The sequence below is a fragment of the Poecile atricapillus genome, chromosome Z, assembly GCF_030490865.1.
Source record: "Poecile atricapillus isolate bPoeAtr1 chromosome Z, bPoeAtr1.hap1, whole genome shotgun sequence".
Taxonomy (NCBI): domain Eukaryota; kingdom Metazoa; phylum Chordata; class Aves; order Passeriformes; family Paridae; genus Poecile; species Poecile atricapillus.
Window position 1 is genome coordinate 16406995 of NC_081289.1, and position 23975 is coordinate 16430969.

The 23975-nt window shown below is 47.0% G+C and overlaps 1 protein-coding gene across 1 annotated transcript; it reads right to left on the reverse strand.

Annotated features, from left to right (window-relative positions):
* Positions 1–5558: 5558 nt before the first annotated feature.
* On the reverse strand, positions 5559–23705 carry LOC131573210 (sarcospan-like). Its single transcript, XM_058826938.1, has 3 exons — positions 23255–23705; positions 12481–12567; positions 5559–7422 (listed from the first exon to the last, which is right to left on the reverse strand). Exons 1-3 carry the CDS (start codon positions 23579–23581, stop codon positions 7057–7059), a joined length of 780 nt encoding a protein of 259 aa, XP_058682921.1. The 5' UTR covers positions 23582–23705; the 3' UTR covers positions 5559–7056.
* Between the last annotated feature and the right edge of the window lie 270 nt (positions 23706–23975).

A 23975-nucleotide genomic window follows, 5' to 3' on the forward strand; every position in this document is an offset into this window, starting at 1 on the left:
TCTACTCTACCTGCTTTTTCCCTCCAGGAGTGAGGATTTGTGGTCCCAAAGCTGTCTGGGGATGAGGAGTGGAGCAAGCCTGGCACTGAGCACCAGCTGGAGTGAACCTTTCAGATGGGGTCGGCTTCCCTCAGGGATGAGCCTTCACACCCTGTGATCCTGCATGCCCTGCAAGCCTCTCGCTCAGTGCAACACCTGAGCACAGAGGGGTCCCTGGGTGCTTCTGCAGGTCCTGAATTTTCCCTTTCAGGTGTAATTTGGTGGTGTTTAGACCAGGGCCTGCTGTTCCCACCACGCAGCAGCCACACTTGCTGCTTGGGCTAATGAAATGCCCTTGTTGTCTGTTAGCAGGCAATTATCCTGTGTGATTTTCAAGTGCTGGATCTTTGTCATTTTTTGATGATTTGGTGTAAGCAACAGCATAATCAGTGGCTGGAGAACTCAGGAGAAGTCTCAGGAGCCAGTGTACAAATCATTCCTCCCCTGCTTTGGCTAAGCAGAGGCAGCTCACATGGAGCCCACAGACCTGGTGCCTTTTGTGGGGTCAGGGGAGGATGTGCCAGGAAAGTCCTGCCTCACTGGAAAATGGAGAAGCGAGAGAAGCACTGAAACCTGGGTGGGGTGACTGAGAAAAATTCTATTAGAAATCAAGTGGAGATGCAACTCCTGTTAATTCAGAAGCACAGAATTTTGCCAGCTGAGATCTTAAAATTTCCTTTTGTATACAAGAAAAAAAATGCTGAATCTATGCAAAAAGTAGCCTTACAAGACCATATAGATATAGATATATGAGTACATCTCATAAACTGCCCTTCCCCATCCCTCTCTTCTCCCAGTCAGGTTACAAAATTTCCTTCTGTTGGTGACAGCAAAGTAGCCTGGCTGCCTGGGTCCCCACCTGAGGCAGTCTGGAAGAATTGGACAAGCCATAAAAATACACTAATTTTCATATTCCTAACGTAACAACACTTTGGATCTTGAAAACCCGAAGTGCCTGATTTCTGGGGGTTTATTTTCTGCACATTTTCACTATTTCTCAGCGCGTTGGCAGGTTTGGGCAGCAAAACAGGGTGGGAGGATTTTGTATTTCCTCTTGGGTCCCTTCATGTGAGTGCTGCTCTCCTGCTGGATACACAAGGTGGAAGGGAAAGTGTAAATGTCTATTTTCTTCCCTTTTCACTGTGATTGCTCCCTAAACTATCCCACCAAATCCCTGGTGACCAGTAGTGTCAGTATAAATGGGGATTGCTGCAGGGCTTGGTTGACTCGGGCACATTATGGATCTGGGACACCAGCTTCCCCTGCCCTCCCCATGTCAGCTCTGGCAGATGTGCAACCGGAAGAAAATGTCCCAAAAAAAAGGTATGAAGGTGGTTCTCTCCAAATACCTGTGCATGTGTGCAGCTCTGGCTCCAGCAGTGATGCCCCCAGCCAGCCTCACGGAGGACGGATCAGGGAAAGGATTCCTCTCATCACAATTTCGGTGAAAGAGAAAGCCTACATTGAAGTGAGGAGAAATCCCTCTTCAGTTAGCTTTGGGCTAATTAAAAATAGTTCTCCTTCCACAGCTATGAGGGTGAAATGGGGTTAAACCCCGGTCTCGCTCAAATATCTCATTTCCAGGACAATCCGGGCTCATAAAGCCAAGGGCTGCCTTAGTAAGTGTCACTCTCTATATCTCCTGTAACTTGAGGTCAGCCCAGCACTCATCAGTCATAATCCATCTGACTGAAGGAGAGGCAGGTACTCAAATCACCCTTTGCAGGTTATTCTCTCCTCTCAGACTGGGCTGCTGCTCACATTTGGTGGCTGACTCAGATATCTGTGCCAGGCAGGGATACCTGGGCACACCTGGGTGAAGCAGGGGGTCACTGGTGACTTTGGGTGGCCTCAACTCCGCACTCTGTCTGCAGCCAGTCACTGTAAGCCAGCCTTAGGGGCTGCTGCATCTTTATTCCAATGTAAAGATGGCTTTGTGGGGTACTGGGATAACAAATTAAATAGGTATTGCTCATATCTTCTTTAAAAAGAAAGGAAGAAGAAATTGCCAGCTCCCCTCACAACATTTGAAGTTTAGATGAGGCTTTCAACCACTTTCTTGGACAAAGGCATGGAGACCAGGTACCAAAACCAAAAGAAAAATGTGCCCCAGTCTTTGTAGATTCAATCACTGTTTATGATATGTGGCTACAGAGGCAATTAAGCAGAAGATAAATGCTACTGAGTAGTATTTGTACAGTCTATAGTATATATAGTATATATAGTATATATAGTATATATACAGTCTAGTGATTACTAGAGGCAGATATTTAGCAGAAAGCAAAAATCCCTGGGGAAGAGGAACAGCAGAGACCTGAGATGAGCTACTCCCAAAATTCAGCTTCCTGGAGCCCTTGGTACAGGTCTACACAGTCTGTGCGTGCCCACTCAGAAATGAACCAGCGAAGGTGCTGCTGGCTGAGGGTCCAGCACCGCCTGATGTGACACGGGACAGGGCTTCCCTGTGCCTCAGAACAGCTCGGCTCTGCCTTGGGGTTTATGTTACAGACCAAGGAGGAGCAGAGATGCTGCACTCAGCCACGGGAGCCGTGGGTCCCTGGTGCCTGCCGTGCCCGCTGCCTTAAGGAGGCCTCGAGCTTCGCGCCCGGGACTGAGCTGCTGTTGTTCCTCTGCATCTCCCTCGAATCCCCCTAAGCCAACACCCTTTGCTAAGACCGAAAAACATTTTCCAGACGCAAGCATGTGTACGTGTGTGGGTGGGTGGGGTGCAGGGGACTATGAAAATTTCAAGGCGAGGTATGACATCCTGGCTTTCTAAATATAGAGGACCTGAGCTGCGGCTTCTCTCACACGCTAGCAGCGTGCTTTCTCTTTCAAAAGGCCCCCAGAGCAAATATTGCACTGGCTGGGAGCGTGAAATAAAGGAAAAAAATAAATTAGAAAAAAATTAGTCCTGGGAGTCGATTGCAGCTCCTGGCATTCTTGCGCAGAGTTGTTTTTTAGGCAAAGCTCCAAGCGGTGCCCACGCAGAGCCGGCCGGGCCAGCGAGGCGCAGATGGCCGTCACATGAAGGCTGGTGGCAGCCCCAGCGTGGGGCCAGGGCCTGGCGGTGCTTCCCCTTCGCCCACCAGCCCCTGGCCTTCCAGCGGCTGCAGGGGAGCCAGAGGGGCACGAACCCTGCCGGGCTGAGAATGAATGTGACATTTTGGCTCCCCGTGAGCCGCCGCGTCTCGGTTCCCTTTTCGCTGCTGTTATTGTTGCTTCGCTATTTGCATAGCACGACATCAAAATGCCTCAGAGCCAGAGGAAAGTGGTAGCTGCTGCTTCTCCTTTTAAAAACCCGAGCAGTTATCCATGCAACACCATCACTGTGTGTGCGTTTGGGGTGGAGGAGCAGGCGTGACACCAGGGGGTTATGGCCTTTGGAAAAGTTCTGCAGAACTGAATTTAATCGAGACTGATGATCTCTAAGCCAAGCCATAAAATCCAGCGGAGAGTTATATCCCAGTAATAGACCCTATTAGAGGGTCTAGCACAGTCTATAGAAAGGATCTCCTCTATTAAATTCTCTAGGGCTTGAGTTCTCATTTACACAAAGGGCCCTTTTAGCTGTGTAAAATGACCATAAAGTAGGTGTAAAGATGATTGATGCTGTCTTTACAACCCCTTTACACTGGGAAAACAGTGTAAAGTGGCCAGGGTGCAAATGAGAATCACACCTGGGTTTGTGAGAGTAAATTACATCGAGCCCTTCACAAATTCCATGTGTCCATAGAGGTTTAATCCTACCCCTTTCTGTGGAATTCACAGAGAAGATACATTTCCCAAGCTTATAAAAAACTGTTTTCTTCTTCAACACCTCTGTCCTTTCCAAGCCTTTTAGTCCCAGTCTTTTTCCTGGTGCAGTTCACATGGACTCTGACACTGGGAAAAGGCTTGGAGGTGTCCTGATATGCTTTGGTAGGTGAAAATCCTTTAATTAGTACTTTCCCAAATTTTTAATTCTAGCAAAATACATATTGTAAAACCATACCCAGGGGGAAAACAGTCCCTAAACTTTCTGTGTCTGTTTCACCAGCTCTCCTGTTTTGATTTTATGCTCTTGAGATACATGAAAAGGAAATAAAGAAGTTCATTTTTGCTAGATGGAAATGCCCCGTATTTATTCATTAAGCATATAAACCACCAATAGAATACATGATGAATCTCTTTCTTCCAGAGCAAAGGGTTAAGCTGCATGATGCTGATTAGCAAACCGAATTCGTGGCTGGAAGAGGAGGGTGAGCTGATATGGAGGTGCACTGCTTGTTAAGCGGAGCAGGCTCTGTTATCCAGACCTCCCTTCTCCTCCCTGCCGACAGCCCAAGGCATTTACAGCAGCTCTGTGATCATCCCCGCTGCGTCTGCCGTGCTCTAGAGCAGCCCCAGCAAATCTCAGCCCGGGGTGAGCAGGCAGAGGCCAGGCACTGCCAGCCCAGCCCCATCCCACAGCCTCTGGGAGCCCAGCACCTGGGAGGCCATGGGAGACAGGGAGTGAAGACGTGCGGGTGAGGCAGAGGTCACAGGATTAAAGAGACAAAGGGCAGCTCTGGTGGAAATGCCGCTGGGCCAGGGCTGGAGTGCTGCACACCAAGCTATCCCCTGAACAACAGACACATTTGGGACGGATGGAAGGAGGAAGCATGCCCTGCTCTGCCAGCAGAGCCTTCCTCTTTCTGTGCCGTGGTGAGGGTTGGAGGAGGCCTCAAAGCTCAGCTCTCATTCAGACTCCCTTTGATCCTTTTCCTGCTTCTTGTTATTTTCTGTGTGGAGAGAGAATCCCACACTTTTGGCTGGAGGGAGGGGCAGGTGCACCTAGGGCCGTGCAGGTACCAGGAAGGTACATCCTCTGCCCTGAGTTTGCACAGAGAGCACAGCTGGAGGCATGTGTGGGATGGGGGACAAACCTGAGCACACCAGAAGTTGAGAGGCACCCTTGTGTACCCATCTCCAGGCAGGATGACCCTGGCACAGGTCTGCGAGCACTGCTGGCAGCACTGGAGATGTGGGAGATGGGCTGGTTCCTGCCAGATCTGCATGGATGGCCCCAAGGAAGAGTCTGACATCACCAGCCTGCCATCCCGCTCCTCTCCTGTCTCAGCTTGCCCCAGAAGTGCCTGGGAGGCAGACTGAGGCCTTGGCATGGGTGGTGACATGGGCACCCTTGCAAATGTGCCCCGCAGCCAGGCTTACCAGTGGTTGTTACTTTTAGATGCGTAAGAAAGGTTATTTGGAAGCAGATCTCAAAACCCTTCATGTTTTGCAGCTTCTCACTTTGTGGCTTGGCAGAAAGCACCTTGGTGATGCTATGTCTACTTCAGAGGCACTTTCCATGACTAAAACTACAGCCCCTACACCCAGCAGTGTTCTAGGTGGGCCACAGGAGGTTTCCCTACGCTGTGATCTTCTGACTCTGGAGGCTTGACAGTCTAGCCCCTGGGTGATGTGTGATCACCATTTGGAAGACAGGTTTTTTTGGTAGGATTAGAGTTCCTTAGACAACTAGGTTTTTGCCAGTCTGGGTGTTTGACTTTTTGATGACTATTTTTGTTGCAGAAAGTTGGCTGGGTTTTTTTTTTCCCTTGAAGCTTTATATAAATCTCATTTGCTTCCTCCTAGCTAATGATTATGGCACAATTTTTCTGGCATGTGATTGCTCCACCCCACCTCAGAGACATCCTCGTTCTGGCTGGGATCGGGAAATCCCTTGTCATGGCAGGGTGTGAGCACCAGCTGGCTCTTGCACAGATATGGATCAGGAGGCAGTGCCAAATGCTGCCAATTAGGAACTGCTCCTAAATTTAGATGTCCATGCTGCGCAAGTGGAAATGGCAGTTCAAGGGACAAACCAACATCGTTGTCTTGATATAAGGATAACAAGAGTAAAGCACTTCTAGGGCTGCACTTTCAGGGTGAAAAAGTACTGGCTGAATACAGTTTGTTTTTCCATCCTCATTAAAAATTATCTAGAAATCATTATTCTGTTGCCCTCATCATTATCAGAGATGTCTTTGGGAGACTGGCAGTCTCTTCTTGCTTCCCTCCCTCCACCCCATTTTAAAAATATTCATTGTTGCAGGAATATATCTTTCAGGACTGTTGGCCCAACTCCACTGCTGGTGTGTAAGGCTGATTGTCTTCAGAGGAGTTACACCAAAAATGCATTTGGCCTTTTGTGCTTGGAGTATAATTGGTGGAACTGGCTAAAATCTGGGTTTGTCAGCCTGCAATTAGAGCAATAGGGACATAGTTTTCAACAAGACTAGTGATTTATGCTCTACTTCAGGAGTGAAACTCAAGATTACTTAAACTGATCTTTTCTCCCAAATATCAGAAACCTGCCTGGAGTCTCAAGTAGGGCTTGGGATAAAGAACCTTCAGTGAACTCCATCATACTTGTTGTTTATTGGTAATTAGGTTAGGTAGCCCATATCATTAATCACTCTGAAAAGTTATATGTGTATTTTATATGGCAGCCATCAATATATTCACTTTGATGTTGGTCTCAACCTACATTGGAAGAAGTCTTGACCTCCCTCATTACTTTCCTGAATGTTAAATTCCCATCAGGTTAGTGTGGATTACGCCCAGAGCACCAAGATATGATACATTCCCGAAGCATGTTCCCACTGATATAATTAAGCAGTTTGGATCAGATCCTTATCTGGTAGAAATTGGCATAGCTTCTCTGAAGGCAAGAGGGAAATGGACCCTATTTTGTAATAGCTGTAGCCCTGCAGATGAGTTCCCAATGATTTTATCTATGGCTATTAAAGATCCTCTTTGGGGAGCATTTGTACAGCTGCATCTTTAGGACTCTGTGACCTCTAGCTAATCTCACAAGAGGCCTTTCCTCAAGAGCAGCCATGAAAAATGCTCCTAAAATGATTGAAAAATATGTTCATTAAAGCCATGTGAGCGTTTTTCCTCTTCAAAAACCTTCCAAGCATCCATCCCTCCGCGGTGTCTGCGGTGGCAGTTCCCATCTCTGGCCACAGCCCCCTGCCAGCCCAGACCCTACACTTGCTGCCTGTGGCCTTCAGCAGCCACGAGAGGCTGGAAGCGAACGCCCACGTAGAAAACCTGGTATCTGTGCTTCCACACCACGAAGCACGTCAGGAGGCACACCAGGGCTGCCACCAGGTTGAGAGCCATCTGCAGAAGGAGGTACAGGCTGAGCATGCTGGTCAGGCTGCCACAGTCAGCTGCGTCCTGGTACACGAAGGTCCGGCCCAGGGGGTCTGCAGTGTCCAGTTTGCACTGGCAGGACTCCCGGATGGCATCGCAGGTGAACTTGGTCAGCTGCAAGTAGTGGTGTGCAGCAAAAGCCACTGCCAAAACACAGGCAACCAGAGCCAGGGCACTCAGAAGAAAATACAGCAGCTGAAGGAAAGGAAAAAAAAACAAACAAAAAAAAAAGAGATAAAACCCCTTTTCTAGCTTTGTAGAGATTGAGGAACACACAAGGAATGCAGCGCATGGACTTCGCAGGGAATGTGTACCCACAATGTTCTGTCTGGAGACTGGCTGCTTCAACAACTGCAAGGCTCCTTATCATGAGAATTTCAGCAGGTCATCTCAAGAGTTTGCCTTGCATGTTTTATATGTGCATTGCCTTGCAATTTTGAGACCTGGGGAGAGCACCAAGGAACTGGTGTGTCCATACATCAAGAAGCTTTATAGAGAGGGAGCGAACATTTTCCTCTCCAGTCATACCTGCATTGACGGGACTCACGGTCATCAGCTGAGACAAATTAGTGCCTGGAAGCAGAGCTGAGCAGACTGAGCCTTGGGCTGCCATCTTACCCCAGGCTGTGCTGAGCTTTAGGTGGTTTCAAGACTTTGCTCATGTGTTATTCTCAGTTTGCATGTCCAAACAAATCTGATTTATACTTGCAAATCAGGCAGTGGGGTGGCTGATCTCCTGCTTGTGGCCCTGTGGATGCAGCCAGCCTGTTTGCTTCCCAGGTCCCACTGTAGAATGGGAATGCAGATCTCCACAAAATAGTGTGTGCTGTGCTCAGTCTGCTTCCAAAACCTGTCCCATAAACATGGGGAAGTCTTTCACAGGCATGAAAGGGCAGCAAGCACTTTCTTTTCCCAGTGCTATGGTGTGAGAAGGACAAAGGTCCGCTCATCACCTCCACTGCTCCTCACAACAGTGTCAGCTTAAAAATAGCATGGCTTTTATCAAGGGTAGCTCTGCAGAGTCCACCCCCACAAACACATGGAAACTGGCAGCAAGTCAGAGCCTTTGACACTCCGGGATTCACCTGAGAGCTTTGGATACCAGCACATATGGACTTCCCTTTGCTTTTGATAGGTGGAACTGGCAGTTGCTGCACTGCGTACAAAATATGTGTGAATGTATATTAAAATCATACTCTATGTTTTGCCAAAATTGCATTTTTTGGTTCTGTTCAGCACTGTAAAAACATTTATTTTCCTTGGCGTCTTATCTGTCAGACACATGGCATGGTTTGGAATCTGTTATTTTAAACAGCAGCTTCTCTCTCTCTTTCTCTCTCTTAACCTCAATACTGCAAGCAAAATATCAATATAAAAGCATTTTTTATGACCTTGAAACTCCAAGTATGTATGTCTTGATAAAATTCACACTCCTGGTGTATTTTCTTATATCTACAGTGTGAATCTATCTTCTGTTTGGTTGCCAGCTTGAAAAAAATAAATTTTGGGATTATTGCAGGTCCTGAAGCACTATGTACATTTTCCCCCTCATATCACCAAATTCTTACTGAGAGATCTTAGTTTCCAAGACTTGGCTGCTATTAAATTTAATGACTTCCCCTGTGGCCTTAAACCAAGGGCAGCTTCAAAATGAGGGTGGCTCTTACTAAACACAATTACTTTGCCCCTGCAGCTTTCAAGGGAGGGGTCCATGGGAAAGGTGAAGCTGGAAAATGGGGCCACCTCCTCGTATGAAGCATACAAAAGATGGAGTGCTGCTGACTGATGGACCCCCTCCAAACCAAGATGTGGTAATTCATAAGCCAATGGAATTGTTTTCAAAGATGGTGAAAATGTGTTCTATGGGGAAAACAGAAAATGGACAAACCTTGGTGGTTCTGTGATATAGAAATCCTGGTGGAAGTCCCTGGATTCAACCCAGCAGAAGGCTGAATCAGGCCTCCCTAAGAGATGAGATACTAAGCCAAGACTACACCATGTGCCTAATTCTTCCTTGGCAGGTATTTTATTTAGCTGCCAACTTCTATCCAAAGTCAGGACACAACAGCCTAATCCATGCTCCAGGTACAGTAAGGGAGAATTTTTCTGTTGTGTTTCTAAAGGGAAGGAAATCTCAGAGTCTGAATACACAGGCAGCTCTTACAATAATCCTTGGAAGCAAAGGGAGATGCATGGGGGACACAGGGCAATTTCCAAAAAGCTTATTATTCTTACAAGATGTTTGCAGAGGAATCTCTCTGCAAGCTGCTGTAAATGAACACGTTTCCAAATATCAAAGGTGAGCCAAATGCAAGCACTGCCTCTGAGGGAGCACAAGACAGTGAGTGCTGAGATTCCATCAGCAGATTAATCACATGCCAGACCTGGAGGCAACTTCAGCATCACAAATACAACTGCATGGTGGGCGCTGCCCAGGAACCAGGACTTGTCACTGGAAAACTGTTTTTTAACAGCTTCAGAGAGATAGATAGGCACTGCAATTGCTGCTTAAATAGAAGGAGAAAAGGGAAGTGGGGAGAGACAGTGTACAATGAGATCAGAGCACGGCAGCTCATCTTCCTTCGTGTTCCTCATATGAGCAAGAGACATTTTAGCAATATTTACTGGCAATAGTTTTTGTCATGACTAAATTGAAATAAATAACAGGAAGATGGATTAAGTTCCTCATGGAAAAGGCTTCTCATAGTTATCAGAGGTGAAGGCAGAGGGGTTTTCAGAGGTGGAGCAGGAGGCCTGTTTTGAGGGCGGTGGTGGCTCAGGCATGAGCCCCCGCAGGAAACAGGAGCTGTGGTGTGTCACAGCGTGAGCAGAGGGTGTCACTACCCCACAGGGCACCGTGGGGAGGACCACAGGGACTGATCTGTCAAATGTCAGCACACAGCCCAGGAAGTCCACAGGGTGGCTCAAGATTTTCCTGCGAGGCACTGGCTGTCCCTCCCCTCGGGTGGCCTCCCTTTCTCAGGGACACATGGCGTGCTGTGGGTACCCACAGCAGTCTCGGGAAGGGGCTTCTGCCGAGAGCAGTTCTCACACCTCCTCCTTTAACAGGACCCAGGGCTCATGCAAGTGTGAAATGAAAGAAGAAGCTGCCAAGAGGCAGGAAGGCAGAGAGGAGAGCACAGGTCTCCTCCTGTTTTCCACCTCGAGGGAGTCACTCACAATGTCAGCTTGGGGTTTGACCCAAATCTCCCAGGCCTTGTGTGTGTCTGTGTGTGTCTGTGTGTGTGTGTGTGTGTGTGTGTGTGTGTGAGTGTGTGTGTCTGTGTGTGTGTGTGAGTGTGTGTGTGTGTGTGTGTGTCTGTGTGTGTGTGTGTGTGTGTGTCTGTGTGTGTGTCTGTGTGTGTGTGTGTGTGTGTGTGTGTGTCTGTGTGTGTGTGTGTGTGTGTGTGTGTGTGTGTCTGTGTGTGTGTGTGAGTGTGTGTGTGTGTGTGTGAGTGTGTGAGTGTGTGTGTGTGTGTGTGAGTGTGTGTGCGTGTGTGAGTGTGTGTGTGTGTGTGAGTGTGTGTGCGTGTGTGTGTTTGTGTTTTCCTCCTCTCACAGCGATCCTTGGGGTGCTTGGGACACTCCAGGGAAGTTCAGCCAAGATTTTCCTGTTGGATGACGCTTGGCTGATGGGAACCAGCCACCAGTGTGAGGGCAGGACCTGGGCCAGACCCCGTAAGGACAGTCGGAGCAGATTGGGCTGAACCCAACTGCAGTGCTTGATGAAGCATCAGGCCCTCAAGGAGAAAAGAACAACCCTCTGAACAATCTGTCTCATGACTGCAATCTTGCATCCTCAGCCTTGTCATAGCTAATGCTCATTTTTAGAGCATTCAGAGACAGCCTTTAACTGAAATTCGAAGATTCCAGAAGTGATACTGGAGATATAGATGAGTCCAATGTGATCAAAGCCCTGGAGGTGAGTTTTAGCTCCTACTTTGTTAAAATAGATGTGAGCCCTTCAGGCAGAAGCCATTTGTCCTGTTATCCAGCTCCCGTGGGGCAGGAGAGGTGAACGGCCTGGGAATGATGGAGTTCTGTGGCATGCTGCAATAGGAAATGCTGGGAAGGGGGATTTTGGGGAGGAGGGTGCCTTGGGCAAGCAACAGTCCACGGGCTATTGACTGAACCAGGGAGACTTAAGCTCCAGCTCTGCCAGGTGACAGGAATGGCCCATTTTACATCACCTCGGGAGCAATTCCAAGTCGTCAGTTTTCCTACTGGGAACGATGGTTTACACCCCTTACGGTCAGGGTGTGTGGCAGAGACATCTGAGCTGCCCAGCCCGACATGCCGTTCCCAACACGAGGGATGACTCCCTTCCTGCCTGGATGCCAAATTCAATTTAGTGCTGCGGGGCAGGCAGTAAAAAGCCTGGCGTGGCAGCCCCCGCCCAGCCCAGTAACCTTCCTTGGGGCTGGAAAGGTGACAGGGGACAATGCAGAGGCAGCCACAGGGCAGGCACAATTGTTCTTCTCCCTTTCTTTCTTTAAGTACTGGAGAAGCTTGAGAAAGACACAAAAGACACACCGGGGTCTAATTTCTAAGGGAGGATGGATGGTTTGAAAAGCTGCTCCTTGCATTTTGTTTCCTTCTGCCTTTTTCCAGTTAATAATCACTGTTATTTTGTGCTGCTTGCGTCGGTATTTTTCTCGGTTATTATGTGTCTGCAAAATATTAAGAGCCCTGAAAATTACAATAATAAGGAAAAACAGCCGAGGAAAAACGGTATTAAAAACCAGAGTTCTCAGCCCTGCTCTTCTAGTTGCTCACCAGTGTCAGCAAAGCAGTTTTGGAGACAAAGGTGGGGTATGGTGCAGTTCCTCCAGTGCTCAGACGGGAATTTGCTTTGTGGAAGAATGCATGTCCCCGTGCTTTCTGAGTACTTTCCCATTAAATATTAAAACTTGGCTTAAGTGGACTCATTTTATGCCACCCTTCTTCTTACCCTGCTCACTGCCTCCACTTAATCTCCTTAAATTCTCTGAACACTTCCCAAATTATTCCAGCTTTGTCTATATTCCTAAAACATGGTGAATAAAATGGTATCTTGTTTGAAATTATATTAGAGTTTCCCCTTTACAGGATACAGTTTCTTCCTTGGCTGCCTGGAAAGTAACAGAAAACCGTTCCTGTATTTCAGGTATATTTTCACTTCTTTTCCTGTGGTTTTAAAATATTCCCTGTATCAACTTTTCTGATATTTAATGACATGAGGAAAAAAAAAAAGTTTAAAAAATGTTAAGGTACCTTCATTGTGAACTGCATACATGTCTTCTCATCGGGTTGGTATGAAATACAAAGCATAACAAATCCCACTAAGGCCACCACACAGACCTGCAAGGGAAGAGACATAAAATGTGTCAAGGTTAAAAAAACCCTACAAAACACAATTTTCCCCCTGCCCCCAAGCCAAGACACCTTTGTGTGTTTTCAGGACCATAACCCAAGAAGCAGCGTGGAAGCAAAGTCATCAAAGACGCAGCACAGCAACGGCCCCGGGATGTGTGTTGGGTTTTTGCCCATAAAACCATCAAAAAAGAGCAGAAGGCTTCTGAAGTTGGGCTTGCAAGCCCAAAGAGCACCATCCTATGTAGATCTGGGAGCTGAAAGGGATTTTATGTCACCCATGCAAGTTTTAAATCATTAAACCATGGCTGCCACTGGGTAAGAAGCAGCGGAGTTTATTGCAGGGGCTTTCACCCTCTTCTAGAGTGGACACCTTACTAAAGAAGGTATCCATCTCCCCTGCAATCTGAAGCTGTGTTTTAGCCTTGTGACAGTAATTGCTGAAGGTTAAAAGTAATGGAAAAGTATTTGCACACTTGTTTATTCATTTAGCCATCTTTATAATTAATTCTGGATTTATTTGCAGGAGCAGGTACTCACAGGTTGGCATTTTCCATGTAAGAAGGGAAGATCCTCCTCTGAGGAACTGGCCCAATAAATGTGATTTGTTTTTTTGTGTTTAGAAAACTCCGTGTGGCCCCACACTGTGATAAGCACTCCAGTCAAGTGCCCTCCTCTGCTACTTTTTGGAGGATCAGTGAATAAACTTCATAGGAAGACTCAGGAGCAGCAGACTGCTGCTTTTTGGCAGTTCATCCCCTGAATGGAGGAGATGGGTACCCAGGCACCAGGTGAGAGCTCCTTGTGGGGCTGGATCTGGGCATGAGAGGCTGTGGGCAGCTGGAGCTGTGTTCAGAGGAACATGTGCACATTTGAGCTGCCTTGGAGAAACAGGTGAGTTGTTGGCATGCACATGGTTTTAAATGACCCTTCAAATCACACCTTTAAAAGCCATTTTAGATGTGATGAGCCTTAGTGGGGACTTTGGATGAGATCAGGCACTGTTCTTTCAGAGGTCCTCTCTACATGCAGGGCCAGGAGCAAGTCTTTACCCCTCTGTTAGGAGCATTTTGGTTATAAATGACAGCTATTAAATTCTCAGTGACTACAGCAAGATTCTGTATTTTTTTTACCCCTCCATTTTACTTCTGAAGTTTGGAAGAGTTGCCATTAATTTGAGCATTAATACACTGCTTTCCCGGAGCAGTGGGATTTGCCCTCTTTGGCCAGAGCTGTGTGTGAGCTGCCTTTGCCAAGGTGGGGCTATGCCACAGAGATTCCTGCAGGAGTGTGGGGCTCCATCACAGCTCCATCCCCACCTGCATGCCCTGGAAGCACTGCTCACACCCAGATTTCTGACTCTACAGGGAGCTTGACCTGCAGTGAAAAATGCCCAGCTGGCCTTTTGGACAGTAATGGATAAACACGTTCTTTTTATGATCTGTTGCAGAAAGTATCAAACTTTTTCCATCTGCAATGCTGGTGCAAGGCCCAAGACAGCAGCCCTGCAAAGGAGAAGTGCCTCCCAACACACAGAGCCATGTCCCTCAAGAACCTGGGTGATTAGTAACACTTTTCCCCATGAAGTTTTATTTCATGTCATTTCAGTGGGACATGAATAGGAAGTATTGCCTGAGAACATTTCTAAAGAATGCGTCAGTATTATTTACTCCTTTCCATGTCATGTGTATTTATATTCTGGTCCTGTGACTTATACACGGCCTCCAATTTATTTCTTTCTTTCTTTTTATTGTTGACAGCCGTAGCTGACAGGGTTGTCTGGGGAAAAAACAACCTTTCTTGTCAAAGGTCCTTCAGTGCTGGGGTTTTTTTGCCCTGTAGTGCTTCTGTGTGACTCAACCATGTTTTATTTCTCGGGATTAATTGTCTATGTCCTTGGTCCCTTGCACTGCATATTAATCTTTTAATTCAATTAACATGCCCATAAAACTTAAATCTCAAGAGATCCTATTGCTGATAATATCCAAATTATAAACTCCCCCAGTGCCAGTAATGGCTGAAGAACCTGCACCAAGAACTTAAAAAACAATACAAACAAACAAACAAAACCAAAAAAACTTAAACACACTGTCTTAACATCATATCCCCAAAATTCATGACAAATCATAGGAGCTCCTCAGATCAAAGCTGAACCTAAGGATTTTCAGGATCTGGTGCTGAAGGATCTTGTTATGAGCAATGAATCAAATTTGCTTTGCTTCAGCTACACTAGTGGGCATTTACACTTGCATGGACTGAGAGCCAGATTTGCCCCCAGGTGACTGCCATGAGACATCATGGGACTGTTCCCACTCCTCCTTCCATTTAACCACAGAAGGCTGACAGAGCTGCATTCATTCCCGAGGGCACAGACCAGTGCTGGAATTTTCTCTCTGCCATCAAGTGCCTCGGACAATTTTTGCAAAGCTCCTGCTGGCTTCACACGTGGCAGGATCTTCAGGAAGCTTCCAATACAAAGGGCTATCAGTTAAAAGGAGCTCAGGATTCCAGCAAGTCTTGGCCAGGATATTTTGGATAGCTTAAGTACTTCTTTTATAACAATACAATAACATTTTTACCTTTTTTTTTTTTTTTTTTTTTTTTTTTTTTTTTTTTTTTTTAACCAGAGATGTGTGTTTTTCTAAGTGGCAGTAAAAAATAACGTGGCTGAGAATTATGACCCACATATGTTTAACATTTCAGCTCTTTAAAGGTAAATTCACTCCTTGGAGGAAACCAAAGCGTGGAACGTTTATATAGGAAACAGCTCTATGCTGCTATTTTATACATTATTAATAGATCAGCTTTGAATTACACCTGTGAAGTGTAACAGAATAACTATAAAAATCCACTGGTAAGTATTTTTTAGGAGCCTCTAAGTGACTACAACAGCTGCAGGCATGTTACAGGTGCTGTTGATGCTGATTGCTAAGCAGCATTAGGTAATCCTGCATCCTGGTGCTGCAACAGCCACTGCCACATCCCAGTGTGAAGCACACATTTCCCATGCCTTATTGACTGAGCACACAACAGAAAATGCAATTGAACCCACTTCGGCACGTGCTTGCCACCAATCGATGTGCATTTGTTACACAAATAAAACAGATTCTCTGAGACCTGCAGGACAGCACTTAATTAGATCAGCTCTGGTCAACTGTTATCCAGAAACACAGGAATTTGCATTTCTGTGCATATTTCAACTCGAGTTTATTTCAAGATCCTACTTCAAAATTTCCATATGGACTAACACACCCCTTGCCGAATAGGTAGTGACGTGAAAGGTTATCCAAGGGAAGAATTTAATTTTGGAAAGCGCTGCCTAGAAAAAGACCCAAATGTGATACAGAAGTATTTAGGAAAGGTAAAGATTTCATTTTGCTTAAGGCATACCCTGTGAAATCCCCCCAGTTCACAACCCAAGAGAACAGCTATTTACTAACACTGGCTGAAGAACTTAAATATTTAGGCTGTACCAAATTTATAATAATATTTCTTTTTATGGGGGAAGCAGTAGACATTCCTCCCAATGGGTAGGAACAGGGCTGAAAAGTGACTTAAGAATTATTGTTTTTTTAAGCCACAATCAAAACAGGAGGACAAATTTTCCAGCTTGCTCCTACCCCAAAGAAGGCAGGAACCTGTTGCCATGTTATCCCATCTGCTCCTGCAAGGATTCAGCACAAGGTGTATGAAGAGCACAAGGACACCACGTGGCAAGGATGAGGAAGGTTATGTGTAATTAGGGGAAATAAGAACACGTAGGGCACAAATTTCCGCTGTGGTTTGCACTCATTATCTTTGCACGCTGACATATTCATGTGGTTTGCTTTATTCTGACAGATTTCAAAACCACAGATTGCTCTAATCCTGTCTCCATCTCTCCCTTGTATGCTTGTGAAACTGGTTTTCCTTTTGTTGTTGCTACAATTTTAGCCCAAATGTAGAATAGGTGGTTTTCGCTAGCAAACTACCTCCTACCCAGAGCATCCTGAAAACCTTCACTGGTAAAGCAGGAGGGTTGGGAACATCCACCAAGAAATGAAGGCAGGGGACAAAAACCTGGCTCTAAGGAGCATCTTGGGTCTGTGCCACATCACAAGGCAAATGCTGCAAAACTCACAAAGACACAGTATAGCTCTATATATGGGAGCTTTGTTAGCGAGAACCTCCTGCTATAATTTTTAGGGGCAGAAAGCAAACACACTGCAGGACAAAACCTCTCCCAGGTACACCTTGCAATGCCACACAGCACTGCTGGGACCCACAGGAGGACTCTTCCTATTTAATAAGAATGTAAACTCAAACTTCAGGAGGAAAATTGCTGTTAACAGAATTAGGAAGACACTTCCTTTATGGATGAGTTATTTTGTATTGCAGTTGCTGACTTGGAGACACTGGGGATCTTTCTGCTTTTAGGGACACAGGTAAAGAATGATCTCTTGCAGCTATCTCTGGATTTCTGGCTCTCCCTCGCAGGTGATACTTGGCTTAACAGTTCTCCCACCTTATCAGATATGGCAAGGCTTAGCTCCTGTCTACACCTTTGGAGAAGCCACTTTATCCAAGTCTAGCACTCCCCCTGGACACAGATTTCGATGCAGGAAAGAACCTGTCCCTGTTGGCTTTGCCATTATAAACCTGGATCACCTCTGGTGCCAGACATCTCTACAGGTTGTTGCAGACAGCAGCACTGGAGTTGATTTGCTTTATGAGGTCTGAGGAAGCTGTGATGAAAGTGGGTGCTGCAGGCAGCTTTCACTGCCAGCTTTCATCAGCCTCAGGTCAGCCTGGGTCTCACCGTCACATATGAAAGAAGTCACATGTCTGCAACACAGAGGTACTGTGCCCTAATTTATTTATTTTTTTTACGCCTTATAGACTCCTTGCTAAATTTAAGGACAGTTTAGTTGCATGTAAATTAATCCCAGAAATAACAGCTATAAGAATAATAATGACAAACACATAGATTGTGGTTGCAGGCACAGGCCATCATCATCTGGGAAATCATTCTTTTAACAGCCATAAACAATAACTGGGCATCCCTGCCCCACCTACAGAATAAAACAATGTTGTCTTTACTACAGGTCCCTTCCAGCCATTCAATAACACCCCCTGGCAGATCCACAACTTTATCTTAAAACCTGTAAAGTCATCAAAACCCTGCAAGAGGATCCACAATCAAATGAAATGCTATTTTTTCCATAATGATCTTTGCTGTTTAGGTCAGTTGCTCATCACTTATGCTAAGGTAAGATTTAATTCCCTCAGCAAAGGCTACGGTCGCTTACACAGCCAGGAGCTGCAGCAGCAGTCCATTGCTGCTGTTAAAACAAAAATACAGTCCTGGCTGAACAAATGCCTGAGGGATCAAAAAAATAGAATAAAATTAGGAGTTCACAGAGCCAGCAGTGATTTTCAGCCTGAGAAGTGCAGCATGGCTGAGAGTACTCGTGAACACCACCTGTGTGGGGTGTGTCTGTGACTATGAGAGCCACCATCTCCACAGTCATGAGGCTACCTGGGCTAGGGAAACCTGTTTGATATCCCTCTCCAAATTTTACCGAGGCTTTTTGCAGAAATTCCAGCCAGGAATTCTGCAGTTAAACTGTGGGCTAAGCCACAGAGGGGTCCAGGATTAGACCAGCCCCTGGCCAGGTATCAGACACACCTCAGGTGTGCAGAGTACCTTCTCAAACCACTCCTTCAGAATGTTTGAATATTTCTCCCCATCAAAGTTTTCCACTCTACACCTGAGAAAAACAAAAGTGTGAATTTCAGCTAATCAATGCACAGCTACTCTTGGAAGAGGATGAGATTTAATGGCAGAGAGTACACTCTGATGCTACACGTGGCTCCAAACAAGCACTGGTCTCTTCTTCAAGGCAGTCCTTTTGATGTTTGCCCATGGATAACTGAAGCTAGCCTGTACCAAAAAAATAAGGATGCCTGTATGACTTTTGGTGGCTACTTTTATGGCACCAGGTTTTAAGAGTTACCTTCTTTAGAAATTGAAAACAGTTTCCCTAAAAACAAGCAAAAGTAATAGAGACATAAACATTTCTGATTCCAGGTAAATGAAGGTAAATTAAGCTGCTTTTTCAGCTAAAAGACTGCCTGCCTTTTGCACCACACAGCCCTACATCAGCATCACCTCCACCAGGGCAGAGGAGCCAACGTTTGAGCACTAATGCCAAAAAGCCACAAGCCACGGCCACCCATTGAGTGAAGCTCAGGGATCCTCTGGCCTGGGGAAACACCTGGGGAGATGGAGCAGGGAGAAGTGTCAGAGCTTCTGGGCTGTGGGCTCAGCCCATGGCAGATCTTTTGGGATGCTTTTTGCAATAAAATCAGTGACAGCTGGAGCCAGAGTTGGTGCCTTGAGCTGCTTGTAAATCAGCTTTTTAAAAATGTTTTTAAAAGTCCTAATTTTATGAACATCTATACATATACATTTAAAATAGCTTCCAGAAATAATAAACACCCTGGATAATCATTTCTGATCAGCACTTCTGTAACTTTCTTAACTCCCTGAGTCTGCAAAACAGGGCTGAAAAGGGAGCTTGCCCATGAAAACCCTGAAACTCTCCACTTTTGATCGCAGTAGAAATAATCTAAAGTAGGTTTTTCAAGGAGAAATACATCGTTACTTCTTCTGGGTGTCAAAAGGCCACAAGCTAATGAAAAGGAATGAAAAGGATACCATTAATATCTACTGTCTCTGCAACACTTTTCATCCCAGGATCTCAAAGCAAGGGGTGACGGATGGCCACTATTAACCCCACTTTGCAGGGAAAATAACAAAGTCTTAGCAAGGTTAAGTAACTTGCCCAAAGCTGTGCACCAAGGCAGTAGCAAGACACAGGAAAAAATAAAGCCCTGCACTCATGGGTTTGTGAAGAGTTTGTCCAAGCTCCTGCAAAACAGCAAGAAGGATGAGACTGCCAGGGAGTCCAGCCTGCAGTTTGGGGAGCTCAGGACATGTCTCAGGCAACTGCTTCAGACCTGGGCACCTGCACTGTAACTGGCTCCAGGCAAGTTAAACAAATGCTACCCTCACTACTGTTAACTTAATTTATCTGCCTGTCCTTAGCAATGGAGGAGTGACTTTTTATGGGGAACAGGTTGCTGAAGCCTAAAGCAGAAGTGGTAAATCCTGTAGGCTCCATGGTTTCTGTCCATAAAATTTTCCTTTGATTTCTGTCCCATGCCCCACTCATTTGGGACTAAATACATTATGGTTTTATCTGGGTTTTAACTGGTTTTCATGGTGAAACGTTCTTGGTGCAATGGAAGTTGCATTGTTTCCTTCTGCAGAGGCTCAGGAGGGAAGGGCCGATGCTCTGGGGAAGGAGCCCTGCAGGCTTGGAACCCTCCTCCACTCCCTGTCAGAGGATCACTGGCCACATTTATTCCCCAGGATGGTGAACCCAATCCCTGGCCTGCTCCAGCCTCATAAACCTACAGAGTCAGATTTTGAACCCATTTAATTCAGACTGCCTTGCCTGGTTTTCCTCGCTAGCATTTTCCACTGGCTGCTCCTCTAAAAACAGTTCCTTTCCATTCATGGTAATGCACTGAAGCAGTTGATTTTCAGCAAGGAATGTTGTCACCATTTTGCCACTAATAAAGAAAAAAAAAAAAAAAAAACAGTTTTCAATCAATCAGGGTCTATTTAACACATTAGCAATTTTCCTTCATTTTTCTGTCATCCTGCATTAACAGCCGTGAGGTCAAATCCAGCCTGGTGTAATTCCAAAGGAGTAACACCAGGAACAAGTTTTACCCATTATATCTAATGTTGCTAAAAAGGTCTCGATAATAGATTATTTTAAGTTCTTGATTCAGAATACTAATCAAGTCCTTTAGAAAGAGCACTTGAGTGGGATGCTACTACAACAAATATGCTCTGATATTTTACACCACATCTTTCTGTCCTGTTGCTCATTTCTGTGTGAATATATGAGTTTTGGGAAGTCACTTTCTGCTATGAGGTTTGTTCTCAAGCAGCACATGGGTCAAACATCTAACACCTTCCGTGCAACCCAGGAAGCTGAAAAACCAGTCCACAGGACATCCAGCCACATGCAGGTCCTAGCCAAGGGCTCTCCTTCATGGAGTTTTCCCCAGCTCTCCAGAGGCCAGTCCTCAGCACAGTCCTCAGCACAGCTCACCAGCAGCCCCCTGTGACTGCACATCTGGAATTTCCAGCTCAGCAGCTTCTGGCCATCTCCACCTGATGTCCCACTGGGCATCAAGTCCCTCCATGGAGACACCACAGCACAGGAATGAAGTAAATGCAGCACCTTGTGGCACCTCCTGCAGTTTGCCCCGCAGATGTGCTTTGCACTGCTCTGTGGTACCACAGCCAGTGCTCCACACAGGCTCTGCTACTGGGGCTGCCCCACCACTTCATCCTCTCCTTTCTACCACCAGTTTTCTTTTCACTTCCCTCTGACCTAGCACCAGGTCCCTCCTTCCCTTCTGCTTTGGGCTGAGGGTACAGGAGAGCAGCATGGTTGCCCAGGAGCCTGCCTGGCCAGGTGGCCCCAGCAGACAGTCCCTGTCATCACCCTGAGGGTAAATAGAGGGGCACCAAAAGCCATGAAGTTCATGTTGAGCCAGGAAGGAATCAAACCACGCTCGAGTGTGCTGGTGATTCAGCATCTCACCAGAGTCCCCCAGGTGAGAGTCACCATCTGACTCAGAGCGTAGGTGCAGTCACCCTTCCCCACGGGGCAGCCTGCACTGCTCCTCCCGACAGCCAGAGAACCCTGCAACATGAACCAAAACTCCCCCAGTCCCAGGAAATGTTTCCCCAGGGACTACCCTGGCTGGTGAGTGCAAAACATGGCCACCAACCACAGCCACAGAGAGCTGGCTCTTGCTCCGAGTTGAGAACTAGCTCAGGAACACATATGGAGAATCATTCCTGATTTTCAGGGGGGAACTCTGAAAGTGCCTGAGCTTTGCCTCATGTGGGCATCTAAATGTCACCACTGCTGGCAGCTGCTGCTGAGAACAACAGGGGTTAGAGCTCTGTTTTCAGAAAGCAGTGACTTTGGTGGGGCTTCAGGCCTCCCCAAGGGAGGCCAGCCATTTGTGGACATCTCAAATGAATGCTGCTCGGGCCCTGATGACATTCACATGGGCCAGGGGCTGCTTCATGGCTTTTCTCATATCCCTGTCTGTACATTAGTTCAGTCCAGCTCACTCTTTCCCCACTTTTTTCTACTGAAAAAGCTATTTCAAACCTGTGATAGCAACAGTGCTGTCTGGAAAAGACATAATCTGACCTCCAGAATCCTCAAAATAAACAGCAGGAGTGAACATGCCACATATTGCTATTTTATCATCTGTATTCCCTCCTGGTTTGTAACAGCCAAAACTTCCCAGGAGGGAATTCCTCTTCCAAGCAAGGGCAGGCTTTTGCTCCACAAAACACCACTAAACCCTTGGATACCTCTTCAGTCAGAAGAGAAACATGAAGAGATGAGTCAGAGGAGCTCTTCCTCTGGGAGCTCAGACCCTGCTCCTTCCACCCTCTGAAGGGGTGCCCAGCAGGGTTAACACAGCAAACGCCAGTCAGTTCAGATGCTCAGATAACAACAACAAATTACAACGAATTACATTTACAGAAGATGCTCCCATAGCTGTTCAGGGCTTTGAGAAATCTTTTCTCTAAGTACCTAAACACAAATATATTTGCTGGGAATTCTTACAGTCTGACAACACCCAGAACTGTGCTAACACATCAGGGCATATTTTCAGGACACATTTTCCTGAAACCTGTTGCCTAGGGAAGAAACCTGCATGCTCAATTATATCCATGGCCTATGCCAGGCTTATAATCACTGACCCCATCCCTCCACGGGCAAACCTCACATCCCCAAGCCCACAGCCAGCAGAGTCACACCACGGATGGCACCACACACCCCGTGCCCACCTCTGCAGGCGTGGCTGCTGCTGGGGAACAACCCAGGCTTCCCCAGCAGGGATGCCTCTGATTTACACTCAGCAGGACGCTGCCCTCTGCCCAGTCCCCCCGGCCCACACGGCGAGGCTGGAGTGTCACTCCAAAGTGACTTTGCAGGAGCCACCAGCAGGCTCTGGGAAGGGCTCCCTGTCCCAGCCACGTCCACTGGTGCCAGCCCCTTCCCCGTGGCCACGTGCAGGCAGGAGCAGCAGTGGGAAGAGGGTTAAATCCCAGTGGTTCTCCAGCACAGCACAGCGAGGAAGCTCCGGAGACACACATGGCTCTCTTCGCCCAGCTAAAAGTTGCGAGTTACAGAGTTATGCTCTCGCTTTCAAAACCTCACGGTTATGGTTTGGTGGGCAAAGAGGGTAGGCAGCATAAGAAATTAACATTTCTTTTCAGCATCACCAGGCAGGAGCTCACTGCAAAGCACAAGCTAGTACATACATCCACTGAACAGCAACCCTGTATTTTATTTCAGGTCTGTTGGGTATTGCAGGGAAGAATACGAAAGGCTGTGTTATTCTGCAGGAGCAGTTTTCCTTGGGAAAGTATAGCCAGACACTTAATCCCAGGAATATTTATAGTTAGCATAACTCAAATGGTGTTGTGCATGCAGTTGGTTAGTCTAAAGTGGAGCGTCATGCAGCTTGCATTAATGCTGGCAAAGGCACTTTATGGAGAAACAGACTGTATGCTTACAATTATCCCAGCCCAATATGGAGTGTCTCTGACTAGCAGAGAGGAACTGATGCCTGCCATAAGGAAGCCCAGCACTGTTACAGAGGTGCCTAAGGCCAGCTGCAGCAACGCCAGCAGCAGCGGGAAACGGCAGCCACAACAAGTGTGGGATTCCTCCTCCTGGCCCGTTTTGGGATCCCCCTTGGCTTTCTTCTGCTTCTTCTTCTTCTTCATCATCGCGGACTCCTGCGTCGAGCCGGTGCTTTTCTCCCCTCCGGGTGCCTTCCCTGTCTGGCTCTGGGTATTTGGGGACGTGCTGTGCTGGGTTTTCTTCTCCTCCTTCCCCATGCCGGCGGATTTTGGGCTTTCACGCGCGTGTGTGCGCGCACGCCGACGGGGGTGAGAGTTTTCTGCCCCCCAAAGCTTCGCTTTGTGCCGGCTGACTTGTTCCTGGTATTTGAATCAAGGAGGCTGAACAAATATGGAAAACATTTGGAAGCAGATTGTCAGAGCTTCGAAATGCCACATATAGCCCGGAGAAGGGGGGGATGCAAGGGGGTAGCGAACTGCCAACAGTGCAGGCGCCGGCTGTGCGCGCACAGGGCCGGGCGTGTGCGCTCACACGGCTCCACAGGTGACAGCGCACCTTTGGGGCTTGGGGACGGGCAAACAGCAGGGCAGGAATTCCGCACTACCGGCTGGTGAACAGCAGGGAAATCTGCCTCGCCAGGGAGCCGGGAAT